Source organism: Phyllopteryx taeniolatus, chromosome 9 (assembly GCF_024500385.1).
Source record: "Phyllopteryx taeniolatus isolate TA_2022b chromosome 9, UOR_Ptae_1.2, whole genome shotgun sequence".
NCBI lineage: Eukaryota > Metazoa > Chordata > Actinopteri > Syngnathiformes > Syngnathidae > Phyllopteryx > Phyllopteryx taeniolatus.
Genome location: NC_084510.1, coordinates 31,399,673 through 31,425,915, shown reverse-complemented (window position 1 = coordinate 31,425,915; position 26,243 = coordinate 31,399,673). Strand labels below are relative to the sequence as shown.

General features: G+C 47.2%; 4 protein-coding genes across 15 annotated transcripts; 2 read left to right on the top strand and 2 right to left on the bottom strand.

The window, feature by feature from the left end:
• Positions 1-3,156: 3,156 nt before the first annotated feature.
• Positions 3,157-6,094, bottom strand: LOC133483520 (odorant receptor 131-2-like). Its single transcript, XM_061784862.1, has 2 exons — positions 5,688-6,094; positions 3,157-3,936 (listed from the first exon to the last, which is right to left on the bottom strand). Exons 1-2 carry the CDS (start codon positions 5,838-5,840, stop codon positions 3,157-3,159), a joined length of 933 nt encoding a protein of 310 aa, XP_061640846.1. The 5' UTR covers positions 5,841-6,094.
• A 6,214-nt stretch (positions 6,095-12,308) lies between these two features.
• or90a1 (odorant receptor, family 90, subfamily A, member 1) lies at positions 12,309-13,328 on the top strand. The gene is made up of 2 exons (XM_061785580.1): positions 12,309-12,461; positions 12,561-13,328. The coding sequence occupies exons 1-2, from the start codon at positions 12,309-12,311 to the stop codon at positions 13,326-13,328; spliced, it is 921 nt and encodes a 306-aa protein (XP_061641564.1).
• A 1,436-nt stretch (positions 13,329-14,764) lies between these two features.
• LOC133483922 (polymeric immunoglobulin receptor-like) lies at positions 14,765-22,279 on the bottom strand. Of its 12 annotated transcripts, none has more exons than XR_009790245.1 (11): positions 21,530-22,261; positions 21,238-21,419; positions 20,927-21,112; positions 19,762-20,073; positions 19,248-19,532; positions 18,711-19,001; positions 18,553-18,585; positions 17,704-17,795; positions 16,631-16,720; positions 16,473-16,519; positions 14,765-16,333 (listed from the first exon to the last, which is right to left on the bottom strand). XR_009790245.1 is itself a non-coding variant. In XM_061785793.1 (11 exons), exons 3-11 carry the CDS (start codon positions 21,009-21,011, stop codon positions 15,285-15,287), a joined length of 1,308 nt encoding a protein of 435 aa, XP_061641777.1. In that variant the 5' UTR covers positions 21,012-21,112; positions 21,238-21,419; positions 21,530-22,255; the 3' UTR covers positions 14,765-15,284. The 12 variants fall into 12 exon arrangements, 9 of the variants coding, with proteins under 9 accessions (XP_061641777.1, XP_061641773.1, XP_061641772.1 ...); XR_009790246.1 differs by having other exon boundaries at positions 17,704-17,736; positions 18,715-19,001; positions 21,530-22,259; XM_061785793.1 differs by having other exon boundaries at positions 14,765-15,416; positions 17,704-17,736; positions 21,530-22,255.
• A 75-nt stretch (positions 22,280-22,354) lies between these two features.
• On the top strand, positions 22,355-25,466 carry LOC133483923 (cytochrome c oxidase subunit 6C-1). Its single transcript, XM_061785797.1, has 4 exons — positions 22,355-22,504; positions 24,732-24,846; positions 25,153-25,285; positions 25,373-25,466. The coding sequence occupies exons 2-3, from the start codon at positions 24,742-24,744 to the stop codon at positions 25,276-25,278; spliced, it is 231 nt and encodes a 76-aa protein (XP_061641781.1). The 5' UTR covers positions 22,355-22,504; positions 24,732-24,741; the 3' UTR covers positions 25,279-25,285; positions 25,373-25,466.
• Positions 25,467-26,243: the final 777 nt, after the last annotated feature.

Here is a 26,243-nt window from a genome sequence, read left to right as displayed (position 1 = left end):
AAAAAACTGGAATGTTTTTTACAGCAGCACTGCAGCGCTACTGAGACTCAAAATCATCCATTTTCAACAGCGCTTATCCCGGTCAGGGTCGCGGGGCGCCGGAGCCTATCCCGGCTGACTTCGGGCGAAAGGCGGACTACGCCCCGAACCGGTCGCCGGTCCGTCGCAGGGCACATATAGACGCGGACGACCATTCGCACTCACATTCGCACCGTCACCGAGCGGGAAGTCGCACCAAAAGTCAGGCGAGTGCACCGCTACACCATCAGTGACTCAAAAAAAAAATAAATAATAATAATAATAAAATAAAATGTTCATGTTCTGTACTTAAATGAACTTATTCACCAGCGTAACTTCAACTAGATATGACCATGACTTCACTCGCTAAAATTCAATAAAAAAATGTGCCTTAAGTGAAACAGGCTACATATTTATCTATTAATATTAGTTGACTTTTATTTAAATGTGTATGATTATTATTGTTCCATTTTAGAGCATTTTTCGTTACCGTGATCAAAATGGAAACTTGACATTCTGCCACCTCAATGTGGCCAATCGGGATTTTGGACCGTTTGCCGTTCTCCATAGTCCTGACGTTTTTTTTTTTGTTTTTTTTACTAAATATTCTTAATGAACAATTTAAAAAAACAAAAAATTAGGATGAACACTGCTACTAAATAGTTTGAATCCATATTTTAGCGATGCTATTATTGAACATTTACAATAAACTCACACTGCACACTGTCAAACCATCAAATTCCAAGTTCATGATTATTTGCTCAAAACAATCAAGTTGATCAGTTTGAACATGAAATATTTTGTCTTTGTCGTGGATTCAATTGAATATAGGTCGAACACGATTCGCAACGTCCCAACTTCATTGGAATTGGGCTTGTACAAAAATAACTACATACAACTCGGCCAGACCCCTGTGCGCCGAGGCCCAGCGCGCCGCCGTCAGGATCTTGACGTAGGTGAACGCCAGCGTGAGGAAGACGCACGGGAAGTAGAAGCGGTCATGTGCCTCATGGCGGGATCGGGGAAGACGTTGGCGCGCCCCGGAAGTAGCCCGGGGGCTCGTTGGCCAGATGAGCACGACGGTCAGGTACGTCCTCCTGGCCGTGCGCAGCCGATGGTGCCGGAGAGGCCCGCGGATGGCCACGCGGCGCTCCACCGCCGTGGCGGAGAGGCTGAGCGCTGCTGAAGACAGTCAGCAGGAGGAACACGCAGCACGGGGACGCGAAGTAGCTGAGCAGGAACAGGGTGACCGTCGTTGATCACCATGTAGATGAACAGGATGTGGTGGGGCTCTTCGTGAAACGTCTGCGCCGCCGGCAACGACGCAAAATCGACACCGACGTCGCCGGCAGTAGCAATGAGATTATCAACAGCGACACGAATATCATGAGGACAAAATGGGACACGTGAAGACATGCGGACTTCAAGAAACATGCGGTACATCACGAGACGAGGACACCGGAACCACTCATGTCACTTTACTCTCCACGTACGAAGTGAGTGCTTTTACATGAAACAGCCAACCACTCCCTTTGTAGCCAACAACTCCCTTTCAGCCTTTCATCTTGAAGATACACGACCCTGGCGAATGGCTTCCTCTTGGAGGTCACCGCGAGACATGCTTGCTGGATGGAGCCTCCCCCTGTGACACTCGTTGAAGAGCTGTTTTCAACATTAGTGATCATCCCTCTCTATCAGCTCTTACAAGAGCCTCACTCAAAAGATCCAACCTCGGTCGGCCCTGAGACTGTGAGCAACTATCCAATCTCCTGTATCACCAAAATTCTTGAAAGAATTCCTCGTAGCACAACAGATCAATGATTACATGGGAAGGGCAACCCTCACTAAAATGGCTCATGATCTTCTATTAGTTACCTTATGGTCACCGACACCTCATTAAAAAGTTTTATGACTCCACCTCAGCGCTGCCTTAGACCGCTATCTCACGGGCTAGCTCTCCAGACCAGTTGGCGAAATAACATACATTCATATCTATATATACGTATGTTGCTTCTCCTCGTGCCGGAGCCTATCCCAGCCTATCATCGGGCGAGAGGCGGGGTACACCCTGAAACGGTCGCCGGCCAATCGTAGGGCACATACAAACAAACAACCATTCACACTCACATTCCCACCTACGGGCAATTTAGAGTTGTCAATTAAGCTAGCATGCATGTTTTTGTTTTTGGGATGTGAGAGGAAAGCGGTGAAAAGCCACGCAGGCACGGGGAGAACATGCAAACTCCACACAGGCGGGGCCGGGGATCGAACCCGGGTCCTCACAACTGGGAGGCAGACGCTCTAACCGGTCGTCCAATGTCGGATATTTACACCCTATTTAATGTTTAGGCACCACTAAAGTAGCATTTGCATCCTATTTTTACCATTTTACCAACGGCACTCGGTATTAAGTACTGTGTACTCGGTGTCGGCGTTCGCTGTCCTTGTTGTTGTTTGTCGGTATTTGTTGGCGGCGGTGTTCTTAGTTGTCGTTAGCGGGTTTTTGTTGATGTTGTTCTTGTTGCTATTTTTGCTGGTATTTGTCGTTTGTTGTTATTTGGTGACGTGTTGTTGGTATTTGTTGTAAATTCGGTCAGTTTTGTTGTCGGTGGTGTTCTTGGTTGAGTTGAGGTGGTTTTTGTTGTTGATTATGTTAGTCTGATTAATACTTTTGTGGCTCTTTGACGTTGCTGGTCGTCTTTGTTACTTGTCTTTTTTATGGGTCATTCATTTTGTTCGCTATTTGTCTTTGTTTTGCTTGTCCGTGTTATTATTTTTGTTGCTAGTCTTTATTGTCAGGTGTTTTTGTTGTCGGTGGTGTTTTCATCGTTTATTTGTTGCTCTTTGATGTCAATGTTCTTGTTTATGTTGACAGCGTTATTGCTCTTTGTTTTGTTGTTATTTGTTGTTGTTGTTTTTCTTGTTGTTAGGAAGTGTCCCTGGAGAGAGTTACTCTTGAATTCGGTATTCATTGTCATTTGTGTTGGTCTTTGATGTTTGTGGTCTTTGGAATGTGTCTTAATTTTTGCGGATCTTTGGCTGAAGTTGCTCATTTTTCTTGTTTTTATTGACGTATGTTATTGTCGTTCCTGTCGATAGGTGGCCAATGTTGTTGCTGCTGTTGTTTTTGCTGGCAAATCAGGAGGTACCACCGTGCGGGGCGGTCCTGCAGATGAGGTAGTGTTTGAGGTACTTCCTGAAGCACTTGTCCCTCACGCCGTAGATGATGGGGCTGATGGAGCGGGGCCACACCTGCACGATGATGTAGCAGGCGAACAGCGAGTCGGAGTAGCTCTTGGGGAAGACGCGGAGTAGCGCGTCCTTGACCAGAGGCGCGGCGTACGTGGTCATGCACAGCAGAACCTGAACGCCGTGCAGGACGATAGTCCGCCGGGCCTTCTTGGCGTCCTTGCCGGCCGCTTGAGCCGTGAACAGGATCTTGAAGTACGTGAAGAAGATGACCGACCAGACCAGGATCAGGTACACGATGTAGGTGATGTCCCGCTTCTGGGCCAGCTTCTTGCTGGGGAAGGCCGTCTCTCGGAGGCAGAAGATTTTGGACGAGAAGAAGTCTCGCCGTTCAGTGGCCAAAGTGACAAAGAGGTCCGGAAAAGCGGAGACGACGCTGATTGTCAAAATCGAGGCGATGAGGAGCAGAGTCCTCCTGACCGTGCAGATGCGGGCGTGGTGGAGCGGCAGACGCACGGCCACGTAGCACTCGCCCGCCATGCACGCCAGGATGAGGGGCGTGTTCTCGGTGGTGATGATGGCCGTCAGGATGAAGGGGGCGCACGACATCACGGTGATCCTGTAGCGGGCGTAACTGTTGACGAACAGGGTGATGCCCACGCTCATCTGGATCATGTCATTCAGAACCAAGGTGAAGAACAGGATGTAGCGAGGGTTGGAGTAGAACATCTGGGACACAGAAAGTTGACACAAGTTCACAGCCAAACATATTTCAGTCTTACACCCCGAAAGTCAGTCAACCTAAAATTGAGAACACCACTAGTCAAATACCCCCCGCCCTCCAAACGGGGTGTCTCGTCCTCTTTCTCCCACTTGGTTCAGTCCTCAGAAAAGTTGCACTGTCACGCAGATGACATCCAGCTCTACATCTCCTCCAAGCCCTACCGCATCCATTCGCCACCCCTTCCTCTCCGATATGATCCTTGCCAATATCACTTGCTTCACTTTCAACTTTCTTAAACAAAACGGCAATAAAACTGAGCTTCTCAGGCCCAAAAGTCGTCCAACCTAAAAGTCAAACGCCCCAAAAAACAAATACCCACAAATATGGGATTCCTCAAAGTTGTGTTCTCAGCCCTCTCCTGCATCTCCCACTAATCAAATCTGCAGAAAATCTGGTATCCAGTTGCACTGTTTACACTGTCAAGGATCATAGTTTGTTCAACTATTGTTCGATGTATTTTAAAAAGGTGTTTGGTGACAATAAAATATGCTTGCTGTGGCTTAATGTGGCACGGTGACCGACTGGGTAGCACATCTGCCTCATAGTTCTGAGGACCGGGGTTCGATCCCCGGCCCCGCCTGTGTGGAGTTTGCATGTTCTCCCCGTGCCTGCCTGCGTGGCTTTTCTCCAGGTTTTTCCTCCCACATCCCCAAAACATGCATGCTAGGTTCATTGAAGTCACTAAATTGCCCATAGGTGTGAAAGTGAGTGCAAATGGTTGTTTGTTTGTATGCGCCCTGCCACCCTCTCCGGCTGCCTTGTGGAAATAGCAACCAGCTTCACCCTTACCTTCTTCCAACTAAGCTAAAAGCTAAACGCCCCAAAAAACAAATCAAATGCTCTCAAATCTGAGGTTCCTCAAGGCTCTGTTCTCATCCCTCTCCTGCTTCTCCAAATTGCTCAAGTTCTCAGAAAATCTGGCATCCGGTTCCACTTTTTAACACGGTCGAGGAAAATAGTTTGTTCAACTATTGTACAATTTGTAATTTGGTCAAATGCCTGAAAAGTTGCACACCCCAAAGGTCTCAGCAAAAATTCTCAGGGTTATATTGGACTCAAATCTCCACTTTCAAGCGCACATCAGGAACATAACCAGAACTGCAGTTCTTTTCCATCTCTGCAATATTGCAGAGCTACGGCCCATTTGATGCACGAGCGACTCATGGTCGTTCCTGCATTTGTTCCATCTGGCCTTGACGAGCGCAGTGTTCTGCTCTTCTCATGTCTAGTATTAAAAGGCCGCAGTTAGTCCAAAATGCTGCAGCAAGACCATTGACGAGGACGAGAAGGTCTGATGTTACTACGCTGACACTGTACCGGCCACCTTCCGACCTTGCTGACTCGGTGGTACCTCACAGTATGCTTCATCCCGAGCCTTAGGCTCTCAGCAGGTTCAGGTCCCTATGCAGTACTCGGGAATGCTCTACCCGTGGGAAATTAGGGCAGCTACTTCTATAGAAATGTGGAAATCTCAATTGAAGACTTCTTTCGACAGTCTTGTATTTGGTTAAATCACAGCTAGTGTGCAAGTTGGTTCTCGCTCTGCCTCCCCCTTGGCATGTGGATTTTGGCCCGTTTTACCGTCGCACCACCCCATCTTTTGGGAACCGTTGGCCCTTTGAGACTCTTTTGAGGTTAAGGACTATATACTGTAAATAACCTTGACTTGACTTGTTGTTGTTGCGTCGTTTCCCACCTGGTGCTTACAGAAGGTGTACATGAGGCTGACGTCGATGTAGTTGATGGAGAGTCCGATGGCGAGCACCACGACGTTCTTGACCACCGCCTTGCCGAGCGAGTCTCGGTATTCGACGACCCCGCTGACGTTGGCCAACGCGCCTTCGCTCATCTCGACGACCACGAGGAGATTTTTCAATGATGACCTTCAGAAAGTCATTCCGACACGTACGCGGTGGGCCACAATTCGGATCCTGGTAGATTCATGAACACCAAACCTTAGAAATCAAACGTGGGACAGCCGTACTGAAATGAATGAAAATAATGAACACATTTCACGAATGTCGCCATTAGTTGGCAGACCATCTCACACATCGAACATGCTTCTTCAAGCTTTGCCAAAATATGTCCCAGAGCTGAAAATCAAAGGAGAAATCAAATAGAATTCGAATAATAAAATAAGAATATTATCGAGAAATACGACTAAGATCTGACAAAAGCAACAAATTAAATATGCTGTTGACCATATCTAGACACAATCAAATCAAATAATGACGATAAAGGGCGGCGCCGTGGATGACTGGTTAGCGCATCATAATCGTAATCGTGAAGAAATGGACCTGCCGAGTGAAAACGAGCAAGCATCAAACTCAAACGTCCTTCACTTACAATCGCTAAAAGAAAAAGAATGTTATTATGATTATGATTAAAACAACAAAACACAGCGTGAGTCCTCCAAGCTTTCACTAACTTGTGCAAAGTTCTCACAGTTAACACAGAGCAAATCATAATCTATAAGAAGTGATACACAAAGTGTATGTACAATGTACAAAACGATAGCTGCTATAAAAGACAATATGTAAATATGTGTGATAAATCTTCATTAGAATCAACTACGACAACACTATTCCCGAGTTCCAAATTCCTATTTTGTCATTTCTATGCAGAAAAGGAGAAATGGTTCAAATCCTCGATCTGTCGTGAATGGAGATATGTGTCGAGATGCGAGGCGTGCGTGCGCGCGTGAAGTCGACACTCACCTGTCGGCAGGACGCACGTCCGCCCGCACGCCCGCCGCGCAACTTTTATATCCCCAACTGTGTGGTAGACACACGCACACATCGACACGTCAATAGGAAGAATGACGCGTTCCCTCCTGAGATCGTCTGGCGGTTTCCATGCCGACCGCTTGACTCCGACATCACCTTGCTATCTATTCGTATCTACAATTCATTCATTCATTATTGCGGTTAGGAAACATTCTGATTCTGATGATGATGATGATGATGATGATGATGATGGTCTTCGTCATGTACGCCTTGTGCAAGCACCAGGTAGGACGCCGTCCGTGTTTTGAATTTTGAGGCGTCGTGTTCGGGTTCCAGTCCCGGACCTTTTCGGGACTTTGGCCACCGGCGTTCCCGGATCCGATGCCGGCCCGGAAGCGGGACGTCAGCGACATCTCGTACCTGGTCCCGGTCCGGTCGGTCGTCTTCTTCCCGTACTTCGAGATCACGTTCGCGGCCGGCGAGGACGCCGAGACGGGCGACCTCACCTGCGAGAGCGGCCTTCGGTGACTCCTGACTCGCAAACGACACCTGCGGCGAAGATCACCTCACAAACGACAAACGACAAGTGTGCTCCAAATGCGAATAAACGTAGAACACGAATTGTTGTTGTTGTTCATTTTCCAAAAGTGTCAAGGCCGTTTACACTCAATTGTTAATCAGTCAATCAGTCAACTCACGGTCAATTGTGATTTTATTGAAGATGACAAAAGTTACTCGGAAGGCAAAATGACCGGAAAGCAACGGATGATCAAAAAATACATCTATACGTGTATAGTTTTCCATCACGTGCCCTGCCATTGGCTGGCGACCAGTTCAGGGCGTGCCCCGCCTCTCGCCCAGAGTCAGCCGGGCTCAGAAACCGGATGGACGGATGGAGTCGAGCGCGTTTGCTCACGTTCGTAAAAAAAGTCAGTTCGGTCCCTGCGCGTGACAACACAAATGTGCTGATTGTTTGTCAAATAAGTGCTGGGAAAAAGGCTCAAACCACCGAAGACTCAATACAACAATGTTAAAAAGGCACACAATGAAAAAAGTTGATCATGAAAACAAACAAACATTTGTGTTTATTTTGGGGGGGGGGGGGGCGGTGCACCAGAATAAAGTACATTCAACAAAGTGACACGATGAAAGTGTAAAAGTGCCCTAATTTAGCACAAAGCTCATTTACATAACTGTAAAAACATCAAACATGTTGGCAACAGCACATTAAGTAGGAAAGTAGCACACAATAACATGATGAGTTCATCAACATAGCGTAAAATTCACAAAAATGACAGCAAGTGCATCGACATAATCTTAAAAGTAACATAAATGATGATTGTTCTCCTGTAGTTATGATGATAAAATTGCGTGTGCGTCCCCGGCGCTCGTTCCACTAACGAGCTTCCCGACCTTCGTTTCTGTCCTCGAGGAGACGTCGACGTTCCTCTGAGGGTTCGATTCTCCGTGGGGAACGGCTCCGAAAGGTCGGCGGGCGCCAGAGGGCTCGTTACGTCGTCATCTCGTGGCCAACGGGCGATGGTGATGAGGAGGAGGAGGAGTCTCGGGGCTCTCCCCTGAGACCCAACATCATCGCAACTTCGGAATCCGAAGTTTCTTCTGCACGCCGCCGACTGCCAATCGAGCAAGCAAGCAGGAACTCCTTATTCGGACGACTCCGCTTGCAATCTGACTTGCTATTTGTCTGAAGCGTACGGCTCATGTCCAGATCATGTGATCAATAATTAGCATTCTGAAGCAGCTCATTCTCTTATTATTATTATTATTATTTTTTATTTAACTTGGCCAACAGTTCAACAGTTACGGTTGACTTGTGCTTTCAAAAGTCGTTATCCCTCAACTGACTTGCTCCAAATAGTTTCTTTGCATATCAAGAAAAGCTGGAGATGAAAAAGAAAAGGATTATCCGTGGTATCACATGACTTCGGCCCACTTTGGAGAGCCACAAATTGTCGACAAACGGGCCGGTTTTGTCTCAAGCTCGCGGCGTGAGCCAATAGGAGCGCTCGCCGAGTTGGAAGGTACATGCTGACCTCTTGACCTTTTCCCGAAAGCTCACAGGGAGCTTCTCAACATCCGTCGCAATCCTCGTTTTGTTTTTCCTCTCTCTCTCTGCCATCCTTCCTGCTTCTAATTTCTCCATCTTGATGTCAACTCCGCTTTGACCTTGAACACAACCCGCATTTGATTCTTCTTCTTTTTTTCTCCATCCGTTAAACTCTCATCCATTTTGGCCACCGGCGCTCGCCGCCCCTGCGGCAACGACGAATATTTCAAAGGTGGCGCCTATGTGAAAACTATGTGAAATTTGAATTATGAGTTCATGTTTCGAAAAGACAATGTGAGGATGGATGAGCGCTCCTGGATCTTTGTTTGATTGGCGGCCCGCGCGGAGAGGAAAGCAAAAGTGTTTGTCATCATCATCGTCGTCATCGTCGTGAGATCTTCGCGTGACCTTTGGGGGCGTTACCCGCCGAGGATTGTCGACCGCCAGCGGGAAATCTCGAAGGAACGTCGCGCGCACGACTTGACGAATCCGCAGAGGGCGAAAGAAGGTCGAGCGGCTCGTTAGCGGGACGCACAAACAATAATTCAACAACAATCTTTGAAATGACTTTGATCTTTATGTTATGTTGATACAATGAATTTATATTTGGGATTTTTTGAAAAGTTCCGCATCGACTCCAAATTCTGATCGTGAACTTGATCTTGACGAGCTGTTTACCATTTGAAAGTTGCCTATTAACATTGTCTTGTGTTTTTGAACATTGAATGTTTATGAGCTTTTTGTAGGTTTAAATGATCTTCACTTTGTGCTTATTGTGCATCATTACATGATGATGAACTTTGTGCTCAGCTTTTTGCATATTATGTCGATGAACTTTGTGTTATGTTTCTACACTTGATGCCATTTTTGTTTTATGGGGATGAACTTCATGTTATGTTTATATTATGAACTTTTGACATGAATGAATTGAACGCGTTTACTCGATGCTCATGAATGTTTGTTCATTTGATGTTGTTAATGAACCTTACATGATGTTTAAGAACTCGGTTCTGTAGATGAGTTTGATTTTGTTGATGAACTTTGTATTATGTTCATGTTATGTTTTGGAAGACTACAAAAGATTGGACTGCAAAATGTGTTGCAAATTCAAAGTAAAATGCTTCAACCCTCAGCTGAACTTCCACAGAAACAAAAGCCAGAAGGCCCGGACAAAAAAATGAAAATTCAGAAGTCAACCCTCCGGAATCAATGTAGCGCCTGAAAGACCCAAACGTTGACCCTCAACCTCACCGTCTGGAACCCGAACACCAACCGCAACTGAGAGCCTATCGATAAGAGGATTGGAGTGGCTTGTCACGCGTGCTGGTTGAAGACAGAAAGTCAGATCAAGACGAAAGGCAGGACATTTTGCTGTGTGCAAATAAAAGAATCTTAAAATGCACAGGAGGCCAGACTCGGGCTGACGTGCTCCCTCCTCCTTGCTCCAGTTGGGGGGCGAGCAGCAGCATTTTGGAGCCAGCTTGAGACATCTGAGGGAGGGCTGGCTGACTCCAAAATAAAGGGCATTGCAATAATCCAGCCGAGCTGGAACAAAGGCACGGACAAGCATTTTTTTTATATATATATATATATACCTCGCCACTAACACATTTATCAAGACCAGTACACACGATTGCAAACGTTCACATTCACTGCAATAAATATGATAATAGCCGACATTGTAATAAACGTCGTAATAAGGTTGTGAGAGTCAAGCAGTCAGCATGTCGAATGTGATGATCTCACAAGAACACGTCACATGCTTCAGGAATTCTTCGTACGGCAGAGTCGAGAACCGCTTTTCCGCAAAAGCTCGCTCGGCTCGCGGTCTTGACCCCTGACCCCCGTGCAATATTCAATGTGCAATGTGCATCGACTGTTGGGTAATACTACTTAGACCAGAATTCTTTATCGTCTTGCAGTATTATTTATTCGTTATTTTGTTTGCTATTGCACTGATTTCAATCTCATTGTACAAAGCCATTGTATTTGTTTCTATTCAATTCGACTACTACTTCTACTTTTCAGTAGTTGTGTTATTAAGTATCGGCAGTAGTCGTGTTGCGGTGTGTGTGTGTGTGTGTGTGACATGACAGAAAATGCGGATGACATGCGAGAGTGTGCGCATACACACAAAAACAAACAAACAAACAAACAAACACACCCACGCGTGCGTGCGTGCGTGCGTGGGCACGGTATAAAAGACGAGGCGCGCTGTGATCCGAGGCGATCGGATCCCAGGTGCGTCGGCCCGGCTGACTCAGGTGAGCTTTGACTTTTCCTGCACTCATCTCACACACACACACACAAAAGAGGAAACGGGCCCTTGTTTCCTTTTCATTCGTCTTTCGGGGGATCGTATTTTCACACACGGTTACATCCTCTGATTTCTTCTTGAAAAAACAAAATCAGGGTTAGGGCTAAGGTTAGAGGTCAGGGTTAGCGGCAAAGTCTGCAAAGGGCGCGGCCACGCTTGAGACGCAGCGGCCCGCCGTTTATTTGGACGGAATTGTTGAGGGCCACCCTCCACCGAATCCCGAAATGTCGTTAACGGAGCCCAATTGGAAACATCAACATCGAGGGATGGTTTGGAGTGATTGCAATTGGTCGTGTCACATTCGGGTTCCGTTTCCTCCTCTTCTCCGCTGAACGATTGAATGATGTCGCAGTCGTCATCGAGCACAGTTTCTCATTTGCGACGCCAGGCTGACTGCAAAGCGCAGGCTCCAACAAGGCGAGTACAAATTGCTTCGCGCGTCAATGAGTCAAAATAGACTCTTTGCGCTTTCGTTTTCCTTTGGAATGATTATTCCTGCTGTTGGCTCAAATGTTGAAACGCATTTTATGTGAAGAAAGAGCGACGTGGATGGATTGTTTTTTTTTGACATCCCTACGTGCAATAATACGACACTTCCCACTTTGCGCTCATTGCACAAATATGATTTTCATCAAAATGCGTCTATATTTATGACTTAGCACACGCTATCACGCAACTTCATCATCTTCTGCTTTTGCTTCTTGTTAATTAGATTTGATTGAAATGCATTCTAATCCGTCTTCGAGGCTGCTCTTTGTAATTGATTTGAATGTTTACTTATGATCAATATTCATAAAAAAAAAAAAACAATCTATGGAGCTTTTAACCCTCATTCACAGAGACAAAATTGCAATATTTGTGAATGATTGATCCCAGACTCCGGCGTCGATTGGAGTTGCGATTCAAAAGTTCTGGCGGGCCTCAGAGCAACGCCATATTTCAAAATACACATTTTCAGTTTGGGAACGATTGCGTTAGCGTTTTGATCGGACAAAAATCCATCTGGGATCAAATCCCAACTGGATGTCGGAATGAGAACGTACAGACACATGTCACGAAATTGCAATATATTTCTGAAGTGCCTGCATTTGGAAAAGCCGCCGATCGCTGGCGTAGATCATTTGGTTGCCTCTTCAAAAGCGGGAGCGTGTTCACATTCAGGTTTGGGACGGAACCGAAGCGAGGGAATTGTCGCGAGCCGGCGGCATGAGCCGAGCCGCGTTGGCCAACGTCAGCGGGGGCGTGGAATACCGAGACTCGCTCGGCAAGGCGGTGGTCAAGAACGTGGCGGTGCTCGCCATCGGACTCTCCATCAACTACATCAACGTCAGCCTCATGTACACCTTCTGTAAGCACCAGGTGGGAGACGACAACGACAACAACATGATCTATGAGCTGTTTGACTTTTGAGGTGCAATCCATTTGTATGTAAACTAGTTTCAACTTCCTGCGTTCCAGATCTTCTACTGCAACCCTCGCTACATCCTGTTCTTCCACCTGGTCCTGAACGACATGATCCAGATGAGCGTGAGCGTCATCCTGTTTGTCGTCAGTTACGCCCTCTACAGGATCAGCGTGTCCGTGTGCGGCGCCTTCATCCTGATGGCCGTCATCACCTCGGAGAACACGCCCCTCAACCTGGCCTGCATGGCGGCCGAGTGCTACGTGGCCGTTTGTCTGCCGCTTGGCCACGCCCGCATCTGTACGGTCAGGAGGACTCTGGTCCTCATCGCCTTGATCTGGACCGTCAGCCTCATCTCCACCTTCCCGGACCTCTTCGTTACGTTGGCCACCGAGCCTCTGGAGTTCTTCTCGACCGAAGTTTTCTGCGTCCGAGAGACCGCCTTTCCCAATCCGATGCTGGCCCAGAAGCGGGACATCACCTACATCGTGTACCTGGTCCTGGTCTGGTCGGTCATCTTCTTCCTGTACTTCAAGATCCTGTTCACAGCCCAATTGGCCAGCAATGACTCCAAGAAGGCCCTGAGGACCATCGTCCTGCACGGCGTTCAGGTTCTGATGTGCATGACCATGTACGCCGAGGCTCCGGTCAAGATCGCGCTACTCCGCTGGTTCCCCGAGAACTACTCCGACTCGCTGTTCGGTTGCTACATCATCGTGCAGATCCTGCCCCGCGCCATCAGCCCCGTCATATACGGCGTGAGGGACAAGTGCTTCAGGAAGTACCTCAAACACTACCTGATCTGCAGGAAAAGCCCTCAGTGACTCAGAAACGGAACCAACAAACACTCCGACCAACAGCAACAATAACGAAGAGCAAAAGCGACAACAAAGCCCACCTAAAACCGAAGACCTGTCATGTTCCACTCAGGTTCGGTTTCCTGTCGGTCGGTCGGCTTCTCCCTAACACTAGCACTCGCGCTCAATAATCTTAAACAGCCCGTGGTGCCTTATCGACCTACCAGAGCACTCCGTTCCCAAAGCTCCCATTTCTTGCGGTGTCCAGAATCTGTACAACTGGAATGGGAGGTAGAACCGTTGGTTATCAGGCTCCTGTCCTACGGAGACGTCTTCAAGGTTTGGTCAGAAAGGCAGACGCTGTCTCACTGTTTAACCAAGTCCAATAGCTTGCTTTGACAACGGAAACAAAACGCACAGCGAGTGTGGCCAACGGGAAACGTCCGCTTGCGGAGCGCCTCCCGCTTTTGCTACGTTGCGTCGACCCATTTTACGGTGGCGGGCGAGGCTACGGGCTAACAAACGAATAATACTCAAAGTCAATCTCGAAAAAAAATATATAATCGGAAGATCAATGTGACTTGGCTTGGATTGAAGTCACATGATGCTGTGATGATGATGATAATACTTGCCATTATTGTCATATTGCTTCTCATTTCATTTGCAATCATGAAAAAACGGTGACTTGTGTATGAAGAACATTTCTCTGGTTTTTTTCTTTCATATTTCTGTGTTTGTTACGTGAAATCAACGATTTACAAACACTTCAAGTACAGAGGTCCAATCGCAGAACATCGCTCGGGCTCGGATCGGCTGAGGGGCGTCCTCCCCTTGACCCCTTGACCCCTTGACCCCTTGAGCCCATGCGGAGTGGGAGGTTAATTGAAGACCCCGCAGTAAATTGCCCATCGGTGTGAATGCGAGCGCGAGCGCTTGTTTGTCTGTAGGTGCCCCGCGATTGGCTGGCGACCAGTCGAGGGCGCCAGGGGACGTGAATGGCAGCGATTCTACGGAAAGGCCAATAAATGATGAAGAAGCGCAAGCCCTGCCCTTCTTGCGAAATGGCAAAGCTGACGTGCCCGCCGGGTTCCCATTCAGGCCCGCTGCTCATCGCGTTTTCCCTTTTCACCGGGATACTCGCATTGGACGAAATGATATGCAAAAATTATAGTAAGAAGAAGAAGAAGAAGAAGAAGGACAATTCGCAAGAGCGCCCGGACTCGAATGAACACGTCAAAACATTCGTCAACATAACATCAAATTCATAGCATAACACTTATGGATCTAACGTAAAGCTTCATAAACAGAAAACAAAAACATCAAATACTGTAAATGTCATAAACCGCAACATGAAACATACAAATTCTCCAATCACGTTTGTTTGTATTGACTTTACTGATTGTATTTATTTATTTGTACTTATCTTTTCCATAATATTTTGAGCTGTATGAACTTTGAATCGGTTTATTGTTTTCATGGGGATATTTATTGTATTTATCGACAATAATTCATATTGCGACCGAAACATACATTTAACTAACAGACGTCGATGATGTTGCAATAGTCAAACAGTCACGTAAATCAAGATGAAATGATGCGTTTTCCTAATAAAGCCCGTAAAATGATTTGTATTGATCATAAAAGACACATGTAACATTTCTATTCCTATTTCCAATTACACATGCGCGTAACATGCTGAAGTGATTCTTAATTAAGCACGCTTGTCATATGATCAAATGATCCATAACAAAACACAATATTAATATTTGCGAGAAAACATACATGTGATGAAATTATTGATCGTAAAATACACAAAGGGATTTAAAATCAAACATTCACGTAACATGTTGAACTGTTTCATAATAAAACTGTCATGAAATGATTCATATTCATAAGATATCATGTTGTCGAATGGACTTGTATTTCGAATAACGCATGCAGAGACAGAGACATACAAATGTGCTGTACGCAGATCATGTTTGATCATAAAACAGCAGGATGGAAGGACGAACACGAATCGGAGGCGGCCGCGGGGAAGTCTGCGCGGGCGTAAACCGTCGTCGAGCCACTTCCTGTTTCCTCTTGGCGCTCCTGGATCTCGGCGTAGCACGGCTCCTTCGACATAGCCATTTCACAAATATTAAGAACAACAACAACAACAATAAGAATACGTCTCTTTTGATTTTCCATCAATAAAGGCTGATCCATCCATTTTCTGAGCCGCTTCTCCTCACGCGGGTCGCGGGCGTGCTGGAGCCTATCCCAGCTGTCATCGGGCAGGAGGCGGGGTACACCCTGAACTGGTTGCCAGCCAATCGCAGGGCACATAGAAACGAACAACCATTCGCACTCACAGTCATGCCTACGGGCAATTTAGAGTCTCCAATTAATGCATGTTTTTGGGATGTGGGAGGAAAACCGGAGTGCCCGGAGAAAAGCCACGCAGGCACGGGGAGAACATGCAAACTCCACACAGGCGGGGACGGGGATTGAACCCCGCACCTCAGAACTGTGAGGCTGACGCTCTAACCAGTCGGCCACCGTGCCGCATAAAGGCTGATATTTCCAAAAATAAAAAAAATAAAAAAATAGCAGCGAGACACTGCCATGGGAAATTTTTTTTGAAAAATTAGGTCATATTTCTGCGGGAAAATCGGATATTTTCTCAGAATAAGGTATATGTTTTTAGGGGGGAAACTCCTCTAGTTTATTACAAAAAAAGTCATATTTCTAAAGTTGTCAATTTTCGAAAAAAAGGAATGTAAATTCTATACAAAAAAAAGTTGGATATTCATTTATTTATATTTTAGTGGAAAAAATTTGCCTCCATGAAGGCCACCTGGTGACGAATGTATTTCCATGGGGAAAAAATTCTGTCAGCGCCCAACCCCGACGAAACTGGGACGAGGGAAATTGCTGAGTGGCGACCAAGTCTGGGAAACCACGAGCCACTAAGTTCGTGTTCAGCCCCGGTGACTCCATTTGTTGTAAACATGAGCAAAGCCGAAACATAGAATGTCGTCTTCTTCCTCCTATTTTGTAAAAAAAAAAGTCATACTGTATATATTTTCTAGAAAAAAAGTTACAGTACAAAGTATCACATCGTATTAGAAAACTGCACGTCAAGCATGTTATTCTTTTTGTTCTTCTTATTTTTCTCAAGGAACCAACCTCCGTCACGTTGTCATCTTCTGTTTGTCTTGAACCCCGCGGATGTCCTAAAACGCAAAGTCCAGTTCTTGTTGATTTTCTGCGGGATTTTGGAGTCGAGGGACTGCGGACTGGAACATATGCGGGCCCAAATGTTCCTGTCGTGAGCTTTTTCTTACTTTTGCGAACCGCCGCCACGACAATCGCGAGGAGCAGCAGCAGCACGACCACGACGACGGCGGCGACCGTTACCAACAATGCGCCTGCACCTGCAGCGACAACAAGAGGAGGAGGAGGAGGAGGAGGAGGAGGAAGAGGAGGAGGAAGAGGAGGAGGAAGAGGAGGAGGAGGAGGAAGAGGAGGAGGAGGAGGAGGAGGAGGAGGAGAAAGAGGAGGAGGAGGAGGAGGAGGAGGATGAAGAGTAGGAGGAGGAAGAGGAGGAGGAGGAGGACGAAGATGCGGAGTAGGAGGAGGAGGAGGAGGAGGACGCGGAGGAGGAGGAGGAGGAGGATGAGGAGGAAGAGGAGGAGGAGGAAGAGGAGGAGGAGGAGGAGGAGGAGGAGGAGGAGGAAGAGGAGGAGGAGGAGGAAGAGGAGGAGGAGGAGGAGGAAGAGGAGGAGGAGGAGGATGAGGAGGAAGACGAGGAGGAGGAAGAGGAGGAGGAGGAGGAAGAGGAGGAGGAGGAGGAGGAAGAGGAGGAGGAGGATGAGGAGGAAGATGAGGAGGAGGAAGAGGAGGAGGAGGAAGAGGAGGAGGAGGAGGAGGAGGATGAAGAGGAGGAGGAGGAGGAGGAGGAGGAAGAGGAGGAGGAGGAGGAGGACGCGGAGGAGGAGGAGGAGGAGGAGGAGGAGGAGGAGGAGGAGGAGGAGGAGGATGAGGAGGAAGATGAGGAGGAGGAAGAGGAGGAGGAGGAAGAGGAGGAGGAGGAGGAGGAGGAAGAGGAGGAGGAGGAGGAAGAGGAGGAGGAGGAGGAGGAAGAGGAGGAAGAGGAGGAGGAGGAGGAGGAAGAGGAGGAAGAGGCGGAGGAGGAGGAGGAGGAGGAGGAGGAGGAAGAGGAGGAGGAGGAGGAGGAGGAGGAGGAAGAGGAGGAGGAGGAGGAGGAGGAGGAGGACGACGAAGATGCGGAGTAGGAGGAGGAGGATGAGGAGGAAGACGAGGAGGAGGAAGAGGAGGAGGAGGAAGAGGAGAAGGACGCTGGTCCTCATCCTTCGACTTCTTCTCGCTGAAGCAAAAAAAAAACAAAAAAACTTACTGGGAGAGTCCAACGACGACGACGTCGGAGGAACTGAAGACGACAAACAAAACATGTCACTCTTTCGGGGAAACAACACAAAACAAAAGTTCCTAGAAAACAAATGTTGAAGAGAAGGAAAAAAAATGGGGGTGAAGATTTTGCGGTAAGTTGCCGAGCGGAGGAGGAGGATGAAGAGTAGGAGGAGGAAGAGGAGGAGGAGGAGGACGAAGATGCGGAGGAGGAGGAGGAGGAGGAGAAGGACGCGGAGGAGGAGGAGGAGGAGGAGGAGGAGGATGAAGAGTAGGAGGAGGAAGAGGAGGAGGACGAAGATGCGGAGTAGGAGGAGGAGGAGGAGGACGCGGAGGAGGAGGAGGAGGATGAGGAGGAAGAGGAGGAGGAGGAGGAAGAGGAGGAGGAGGAGGAGGAGGAGGAGGAGGAGGATGAAGAGGAGGAGGAGGAGGAGGAGGAGGAAGAGGAGGAGGAGGAGGAGGAGGAGGATGAGGAGGAAGATGAGGAGGAGGAAGAGGAGGAGGAGGAAGAGGAGGAGGAGGAGGAGGAGGAAGAGGAGGAGGAGGAGGAAGAGGAGGAGGAGGAGGAGGAAGAGGAGGAAGAGGAGGAGGAGGAGGAGGAAGAGGAGGAAGAGGCGGAGGAGGAGGAGGAGGAGGAGGAGGAGGAAGAGGAGGAGGAGGAGGAGGAGGAAGAGGAGGAGGAGGAGGAGGAGGAGGACGACGAAGATGCGGAGTAGGAGGAGGAGGATGAGGAGGAAGACGAGGAGGAGGAAGAGGAGGAGGAGGAAGAGGAGAAGGACGCTGGTCCTCATCCTTCGACTTCTTCTCGCTGAAGCAAAAAAAAAACCAAAAAACTTACTGGGAGAGTCCAACGACGACGACGTCGGAGGAACTGAAGACGACAAACAAAACATGTCACTCTTTCGGGGAAACAACACAAAACAAAAGTTCCTAGAAAACAAATGTTGAAGAGAAGGAAAAAAAATGGGGGTGAAGATTTTGCGGTAAGGGGCTCACCTACGGTCAGCTCGAGTTTGTGGTAGAAGGCGTCGCTGGCGCGCAAGGGGTGGGCGCTGCGGGCGCCGCACCAGAAGGTGCCCGCGTCGTCGGCCGCCACCCGCGTCAGCGACACGCTGATGTTTCTCGCCGTCTCGTCGTCCCTCATGACGAATCTGCCGGCGACGTCTGGACAGCGCCACGTATCGGGCCCCTTGCAGATGAACTTGTCGGCGGGCGAGCCCGCGGGGTACGCGCACCAGTAGCCGAACGCTCGCCCCGCGATGGCCGTCCGTTTGAAGCGCCGGATGACTGATGAGGGCAAAGTTGCACAAGTCGGCACTCGCGCTTGAAAAAAAGTCCTTTTTGGAGTCTCATTTATCGAATAATCGGAAAAATAATCGACTGATGAATTGATTATTAAGCCAAGCATGAGTCGCGGCCCTAATTATTCTTATTCTTATTCTTATTGTTATGGTTAGCATACAGTAAGGCCGTGTGTGTCAGTATCTGAATTTTTCCCGAGCTGTCAGAATGTTTGCGTGCCGCGTTACTGACTTTCCACCGTCAGGCTGACTTTGCGGACGGCGCGTCTTCCGCCGGCCGTCGCCAGGCCGCACCAGTAGACGCCGGCGTGCTCCGGCGTGACCTTCTCCCCGATCGAGAAGGTCGACGACGACGCGGTCCCGTTAGAAGACGTCGAAATGTCCGCGCACGCAACGCCGTCGTCTCTGCACAAAAACTTTGTGGCGTTGCGCACCTCTCGCGGGTAATCGCAAGCGATGCGGCTCGGGGTCCCCACGTAAGCCCGCTGCGTGAAGTCCGCTTGGCAGTCGCCGTCGTCTGCGCCCAACGCAGAAGGACAACAACATTCACAACTTCACACATCGCGTTAAAGGAGACATCTACAAATCAAAAGGAAAAGTTGATAGTAAACTGTTGAGGGGCAGAAGTTCCAAGGATTTGGACAACTTTAAGTTCAACAAGGTGTCCAAACGATTCATCGATGCTCAAAAAGCGTTATCGATGAATTTGAGAACGGATTCATTGCGTCAATACGACGTTGTCTTACCGAGGCCCACTTTGACTTTGGACGAGGGGGGTCTCCCTCGGGCGCCCGTGTCGAAAGTGCACACGTATTCCCCCGAATCGCCTTCCCCGAGCTCTTTGATGCGCACCCTGAGCGCCCCGTTTTGCGTGTCGTGGAACAAGGAGATTCTCCCTTTGCCGTCCCACCTGTCCCTCACGCCGCTTTCCACGGATTGTGGCAGATTTGGGCCGTCCAGCCGCACGTGCCGATACTTGGCTTCCGCCTTCGGGTATTTGCATGTAAATTCCAGCCAGTGTCCCGCGCACGCTTTCACTTCCTCCGCCGAACGGCCACCTGCGTCGAACGCACAAACAGGAAGTCAGATGCAGCCGATGCTCGGAAGTGAACAATTCTGTCGATCGCTTGAATTCTGACACGTTTTTTGACAAATTCCCAAATGGAGTCAACGCCTCATCATGACAATTTGACATTTGGGGGGGAAAGGTTTTGCACATTTGTTCAATACACCCAAAAAAACAAAGAAGAAATTGTATGTGCAGAAACCCGCCGCTACATCACGGTCCACGCTTGACGGTCGTTTTCTCGCATTGTTTGGACAATATTTTTGTGCTATCAATTGCTCTGGCTCGCTCTCCACATATCTTCGGGTGTTTAGATCTCTTTGTATCGTTTTAAAAGTGTGAGGTCTTTAAACCATTTTTAAAAAATGTAAATGCTACGACAAAAACAAGCCTTGAGTCTATTAAATGGAGGATTTCTTTATCGCAGACTTTTGGCACAGGTGGTCTAGAAGACATCAAAACATTTCTATTGTTATTATTATTTGTATTATCTATGCTAAACACTGCTGTTTTAAAACAATAATAAATAAAAAAACATTGCTAATAATATGAAATCATGATTGGATAAATACTCGTATTGATAATTAACAAATAAAAAAGGGGAAACATCTTTGAAGAAATGAATTTATGGTGAGGCAAAATCTACGGGTTGGAGTTATTGTTCAGTTGAACAGATTCGCATTATTGGTCGCTTTAATACACTTCCTGAATAGTTAGTCATACTAGTCCACTTTTTTAAGTTAAGCTCCAAGTTATCGGTCGGCGGCACTAACAAGTTAGCGTGACGAGCGGGTTAACCGTGTAACCTAAGCGGTCGTCGGCCGGTCTGGCGTCTCGCGTCTTACCGGCCTTGCGAGCTGGGATGAGGATGGTGATGGTGAAGATGAAGATGAGGAGGACGCTCTTCCTCTGGCCCTGCGCCTGCGGCATGTTCGCCCGTCTGTCGTCTTGTCAGCGTCGGCCTTTGCCGACGTCGGTCGGCAAAGGCCGGCCACGCCCCCTTTTCCTGCCTCCTCCTCCTCGTCTTCCTCCTTCAAGTAAAAACAAGATACAGTCAAATAAAAAGATATCAAATAAAATATATCATACAATAAAAAAACAAACTCAGAGAGTTGATGTGTTTGTTTTTCCATCTTGTGTCTGCTTGCTCCCTCACCAAATCGTGCGCGTCAAACAATGTTGTCACCGTGGCAACTGCTTGTTCTGCTTTCAGGGGGTTGCGTCATCATCATCATCATCGTTATAGCGGTTCACAGCGGACAGGAAGTCAAATGTTCTCTCTCTCTCTCTCTCTCTCGTCGTTTTTGCCGGCTGGCGCAACTCAGCGGGTCGGGCCTTCTTAACATTTTTAAGAAGAAGAAGAAGAAGAAGAAGAAGAATGACCTTTATTGTCATGAACACGCAATTTGTTGTCAGCATTTTCCCCATCACAGTGAACTTCTCCTCACACGGGTCGCGGGCGTGCGGGCGGAGCCTATCCCAGCAAATTCCAAAGTGAGACGTCTGCGCTGGCGTGGGCGTGGTCACAGCGGACTCCATCCTGTCCAATCGGAGCGGCTCACCTCATTCCCTTTAAAGGCGGTCTTCGACGTGGCGGAAGAAGAAACGCATTTGCTCGAGTCCTGGCAGTCAAAGCGCGCAAAATACGCTAATAGCAAACTGCAAGCAGGCCTCGGACACGGAGTTGGGATGGAATTTGGAAGGCGAACCGAACCGAACCACCGAGGCTGCAAAAATGTTTATGAGGAAGCTGCAATAGGTCAAAGAGTGGGTGTCCAGGCTCAAAGGCCTGCTTTGAGTGACAGGCAAAGGAATTTGTCAAGTCTGGACAAAGTTAGAAATCCGACTTTTCTGACGACCGACAAGCGAAGCAAGCTATTAAAAAAAAAAAAAAAAAAAAAAACTTTCCATGCTTATATTAGCTTTCTTTGAGAAAGATTATACTCGTGCAGAAAATGGAATGCTAGTAATTCCTCGGTCTTCCTAAATGGATTTAATTTGTAAGCGCAATACTGAATTTTTCAGTCCCAAATACGTGTGACTTAAAGGTTTGTGCCTTAAAATGCAATCACTGTGATCATTTATTATGCACACATGGAAAGGACAAGGATTTTCTCAAGAAATCCGAGGTTGTTGTTGTTTTCGTAATGTTTTTTTTATGGCATTACATTAAAAGATTTTCCTAATGTACTTGTTTTGTTTTGCAAACGTCTTGTTATTTATTGACATATGAAGTATGGTGTGATTTTCGAGGCGCCAACTCCAGCGCGCAGTCCACCATGCGGCAAGTGCAGGAAGGCGCCGTTCCTCTTGGGGCGCTGTGGCGCCTTTCAAAGGCTTGAAAGGCCTCCGAGTGAGAAAGCAGAGGAGGAAGAAGCGCCGCTCGCTGGTTCTTTCCTTTCTGTCGGTGAAGGTCCAACAAGGTGAGTGCCGCTCGGCTCCATTCTGCCCTCTCAAACGCTCCAAAGTCGCCACTTGCAACGATTTCACACGTCGTCAGAGCAATTCCAGCGGAACACTTGGCTGTATTTGTGCCGCTTTTCACCTTCTCGCGAGGCTCCTTGGCTGTTAGCTTCCCTTGCTATCATCGACTTCAACTGTAACTCGCGGGTGACATAATTATAATAATAACAATACAATTTCAATTTAAGGTACGAAGCGTGACAACGAGACTAAATGGCCTTCGTAAGGTCGAAGAGCAGGACGCATTCAATGTCGTGGCGTTACTAAATGTCGCTTAAAGTCGAGGCTCGGTGTCTACTTTGCGTCTGTCGCACAATAATCGGCGTCATATATCAATAAGAGTCTGCAAAGCAACGTGAACGCTGGCAGTGTTTGTGTCTTTTCCGTCAGATGTTGTCCGAGGTTGTCCGCGTGTAATGTGGCCGGCCTCCAAGGTCAACTTTGCCGCCTGCTGAAAACAAACCAAGTCACCATGCTGACGGAGACCAAACAAATGTGATCGTTTCAGGGCAATCGAGCGAATGGGAGTCTGACTGAAAAATCCAGTCTTTGGATGTTCTTGTCATTTTCATCAATCCAAACTGGAATCTTCGAGTCTTTATTGGTGCCTTGCGTGCTCTGCTTCATGTTGCTTGTGCACGTGTGCATGGAAAGTGCTGGAAGAAGTGTGGAGGTCAGGCCTCAAGTATGCTGACCGACACTTTCAACGTATTGCTCATCATCAGCTTTCAGTTGTTACTTGGTCGAAGAAGGAGGAGAGATGCACTTTTTTGGTCAGTTTTAGGGTTGCACGGTGTACCGCGACTACAAACGTACAGCGGTGCCTCGCTGTCAGAAATAAACGATACCGCATTTTTAGTAGGGCTTGAGTGATTATGGATTGTTTTTATAAATGCCAATTCTGAATTTTGGCAGAAAAAAAATCAGATAATTGCTTCATCGGCTGATTAGTCTAAAATATATGTGAATATTAGGCTGTACGCGATCAGGATTTTTGGGACCGATCACCGAGTTGATCACAAGACGGAGCTATTTAAATGACCTGTTCATTTAATGTATATACTTAATTGCTCCAAAAATATATTTACAAGTAATGTATCTTTCTACATACAGTAATTAATGAATCCGCTTTTTGTGACATTTTTGTTTGTTGTTGTGCAGTGAGATTTTTCAATTGTAAAATATGTTCCTTGGCTCCATAAAGGTTGGAAATCACTGCTCTAGTCAGATCGTGGATTCGAATCAGTCAGGTCAAAGCAACATTACAACATGAATGGGTGCTAACTTCCTGTCATTAAATTACTTTCTTGAAACTAAATGACTTCACCCACACCGAAACTTTAGCGCATGATTTGACAGAACGGCGGCATGTTTACGCACAACCATTAGTGCTAGCACTAGCTTGCTAGGCTACATAACGTTTTATTGCCTGCTTGCGAGCCGTATCTTATTAAAAGTACGTGAACATACCTCAAGCAATCTTGAAACAAACGTCCTCTGCCGTCTGAGCACCGGTGACCACAGACACACGTTCCTCCCCCCCCCCCCCCTTTTTTTTTGTTCTTACAAACCCACTGCGTGATCCATTATTGTTGCCATTGTCACGAGTGTATCCGGTCGCATTTGAGTTGACAAGATGAAGCCCACTGATCGTAAAAAAACGGGATGCGGTGGTATCGGAATACAAGATTTTATTTCAGTAGTCTCACATAGTGCAATCGTGAAAGAGCAAATTTGTCTTGGCGTCTGATCCTGACGTGTTGTCTGTTCCACACCGTTGACGGTTTTTTTTATATGTGTAACTTTATTGGGTGTCAGATAGTTGCAGGACTATGCCAAAAGACACGCGACAAGGCTAAAAATAAACTAGCTTTTGGATTCAAATATACTGTGCACGATGGCGACGTGGAGTAAATGTCTTTTGCGGAGCATTGATCGGATCGGCGAATTATGCCATTAAAGCCCATCAGCATAAAATGCTAATGATCGGCCCATACCGATGAGGCCCATTTAAAATCGGTGTAAAGTCTAATAAAAATGTATGGCATCCAATTTAAAAAGTGACAAAGCCAAATTTGCTTTGGAGTTAAAACAGTCTGTCATTACCAAGAACGAAAGAATTGTCCCTGAGCAAGCAGGTGCATATTTGCCCACATTTTGACTTCTTTTCCCGCTGTAATGGTCCAGGTGCCGGAAGATGTCGCTGGCCAAGCCGGCCATGAGGGGTCTGCTAGGGAGTCGTCTGCGCTTCCACCTGCCCATCGCCTTCGGGCTGTCCATCCTGGTGGCCGTCGCCTTCAAGGTGAGACCGGCCGCAAGCCCAAAGTCACCACCGCCACAATATCAGCCAACAAACTATCAAAATGAGATTGAATGTACAAATTAGGAAAGAATTTGCTCTCAAGAGTATTTTCCCCAAGTGTTCAATGAATCTATATCATGTGTGACACTGAAATGGTTGGACTTTACTTGCATAATCTCCTTTATTGAGAGGGACCTGTATGGCACTGCTTCAGGTCTTGGCGTAGCTTGCTGTGAAGATGAGCTTGTGTTGCCGCAAGTAAAGAAAGCCTAAGTGAAAGTTGCCTTTGTGTGTTTGTGCGCGGAGTACACGGTGACGGAGCCGCGCAAGCAAGCGTACGCCGACTTCTACAAGCAATACGACGGCGTCAAGGAGTTCAACGCCATGCGGGAAGCCGGAGTCTTCGAGAGCGCGCGGCCCTCCGGAGAGTGAAAAGCCGGTCAGCCTCCGCTCGGCCGCCCCAAAACCGCGAGCGACGCGCGCCTTCCCGTTAGTATTTATAAATATTTGTTTTGTCCTCTTGTAGTTCTGTTTCGTGCCTCTCATTCCCGCTGTGAAGATGTCGTTCCGCTCCTCCTCGGCTGTCATTTACGTTAAATAAATGTCAATCTCTTCAACAAGCAGGCTTTTTGTTGTATTTGTTTATGTCCTGCTTTATTTCACCTTGAATGTATTATTGTGGAAGTAAGTACTTTTTATTTGCATACATAGCACTTAGGACTCGTGTCATTAATTGTCATTCATCTGGATCATTTTCCTATCATTTGAATCAAACCAGTTAAGATACTTGGAAAGAAAATCTAATACGTCACCTTAGTTTTATGAGTAAATGTCTCCCGTGCTGAAACAGCCATGCTTGGGATTGTATTTACAAAAGGTTACTGATGATTTACAATGGTAAACGCGATCAAGAGATAAATATGCTAATTTCATGGGAGTCCAACACAAATGTAATTGGAACAAGATCTCTTAACCTTGTAGGGGGGGGGGGGGGGGGGGGAAATTGTTAACGGTAAAGACAGTTTGAGTAACAAAGGAGTGTTTGGAGAAGAAGCAAAAATAATCATTTCAACACTAAGATGCATTGGGCTACTTTTGATGGAAAAAGGCATTATGTATATCCAAATATGGAATTAGCCTCTTCATTTGGACACAAAACGGAAGAGACATTTTAGCACTGAAAGTGTGAAAAATGTCACTTTAGAACTATTTTTCTTGTAGACAAAGATGACCTCTTTGACGACCGCTATGCAAGTAAAATTTATTTTCTAAATGAAATTAAAATTCTTTACCGTTATCGATTAAAATAACAAAATACTGTAAAACAATTGGATAAACAATTTACAGGTAACGCAAGAAAGACAATTTTTTTTTTTAAAAACTACAATATTCTCCAA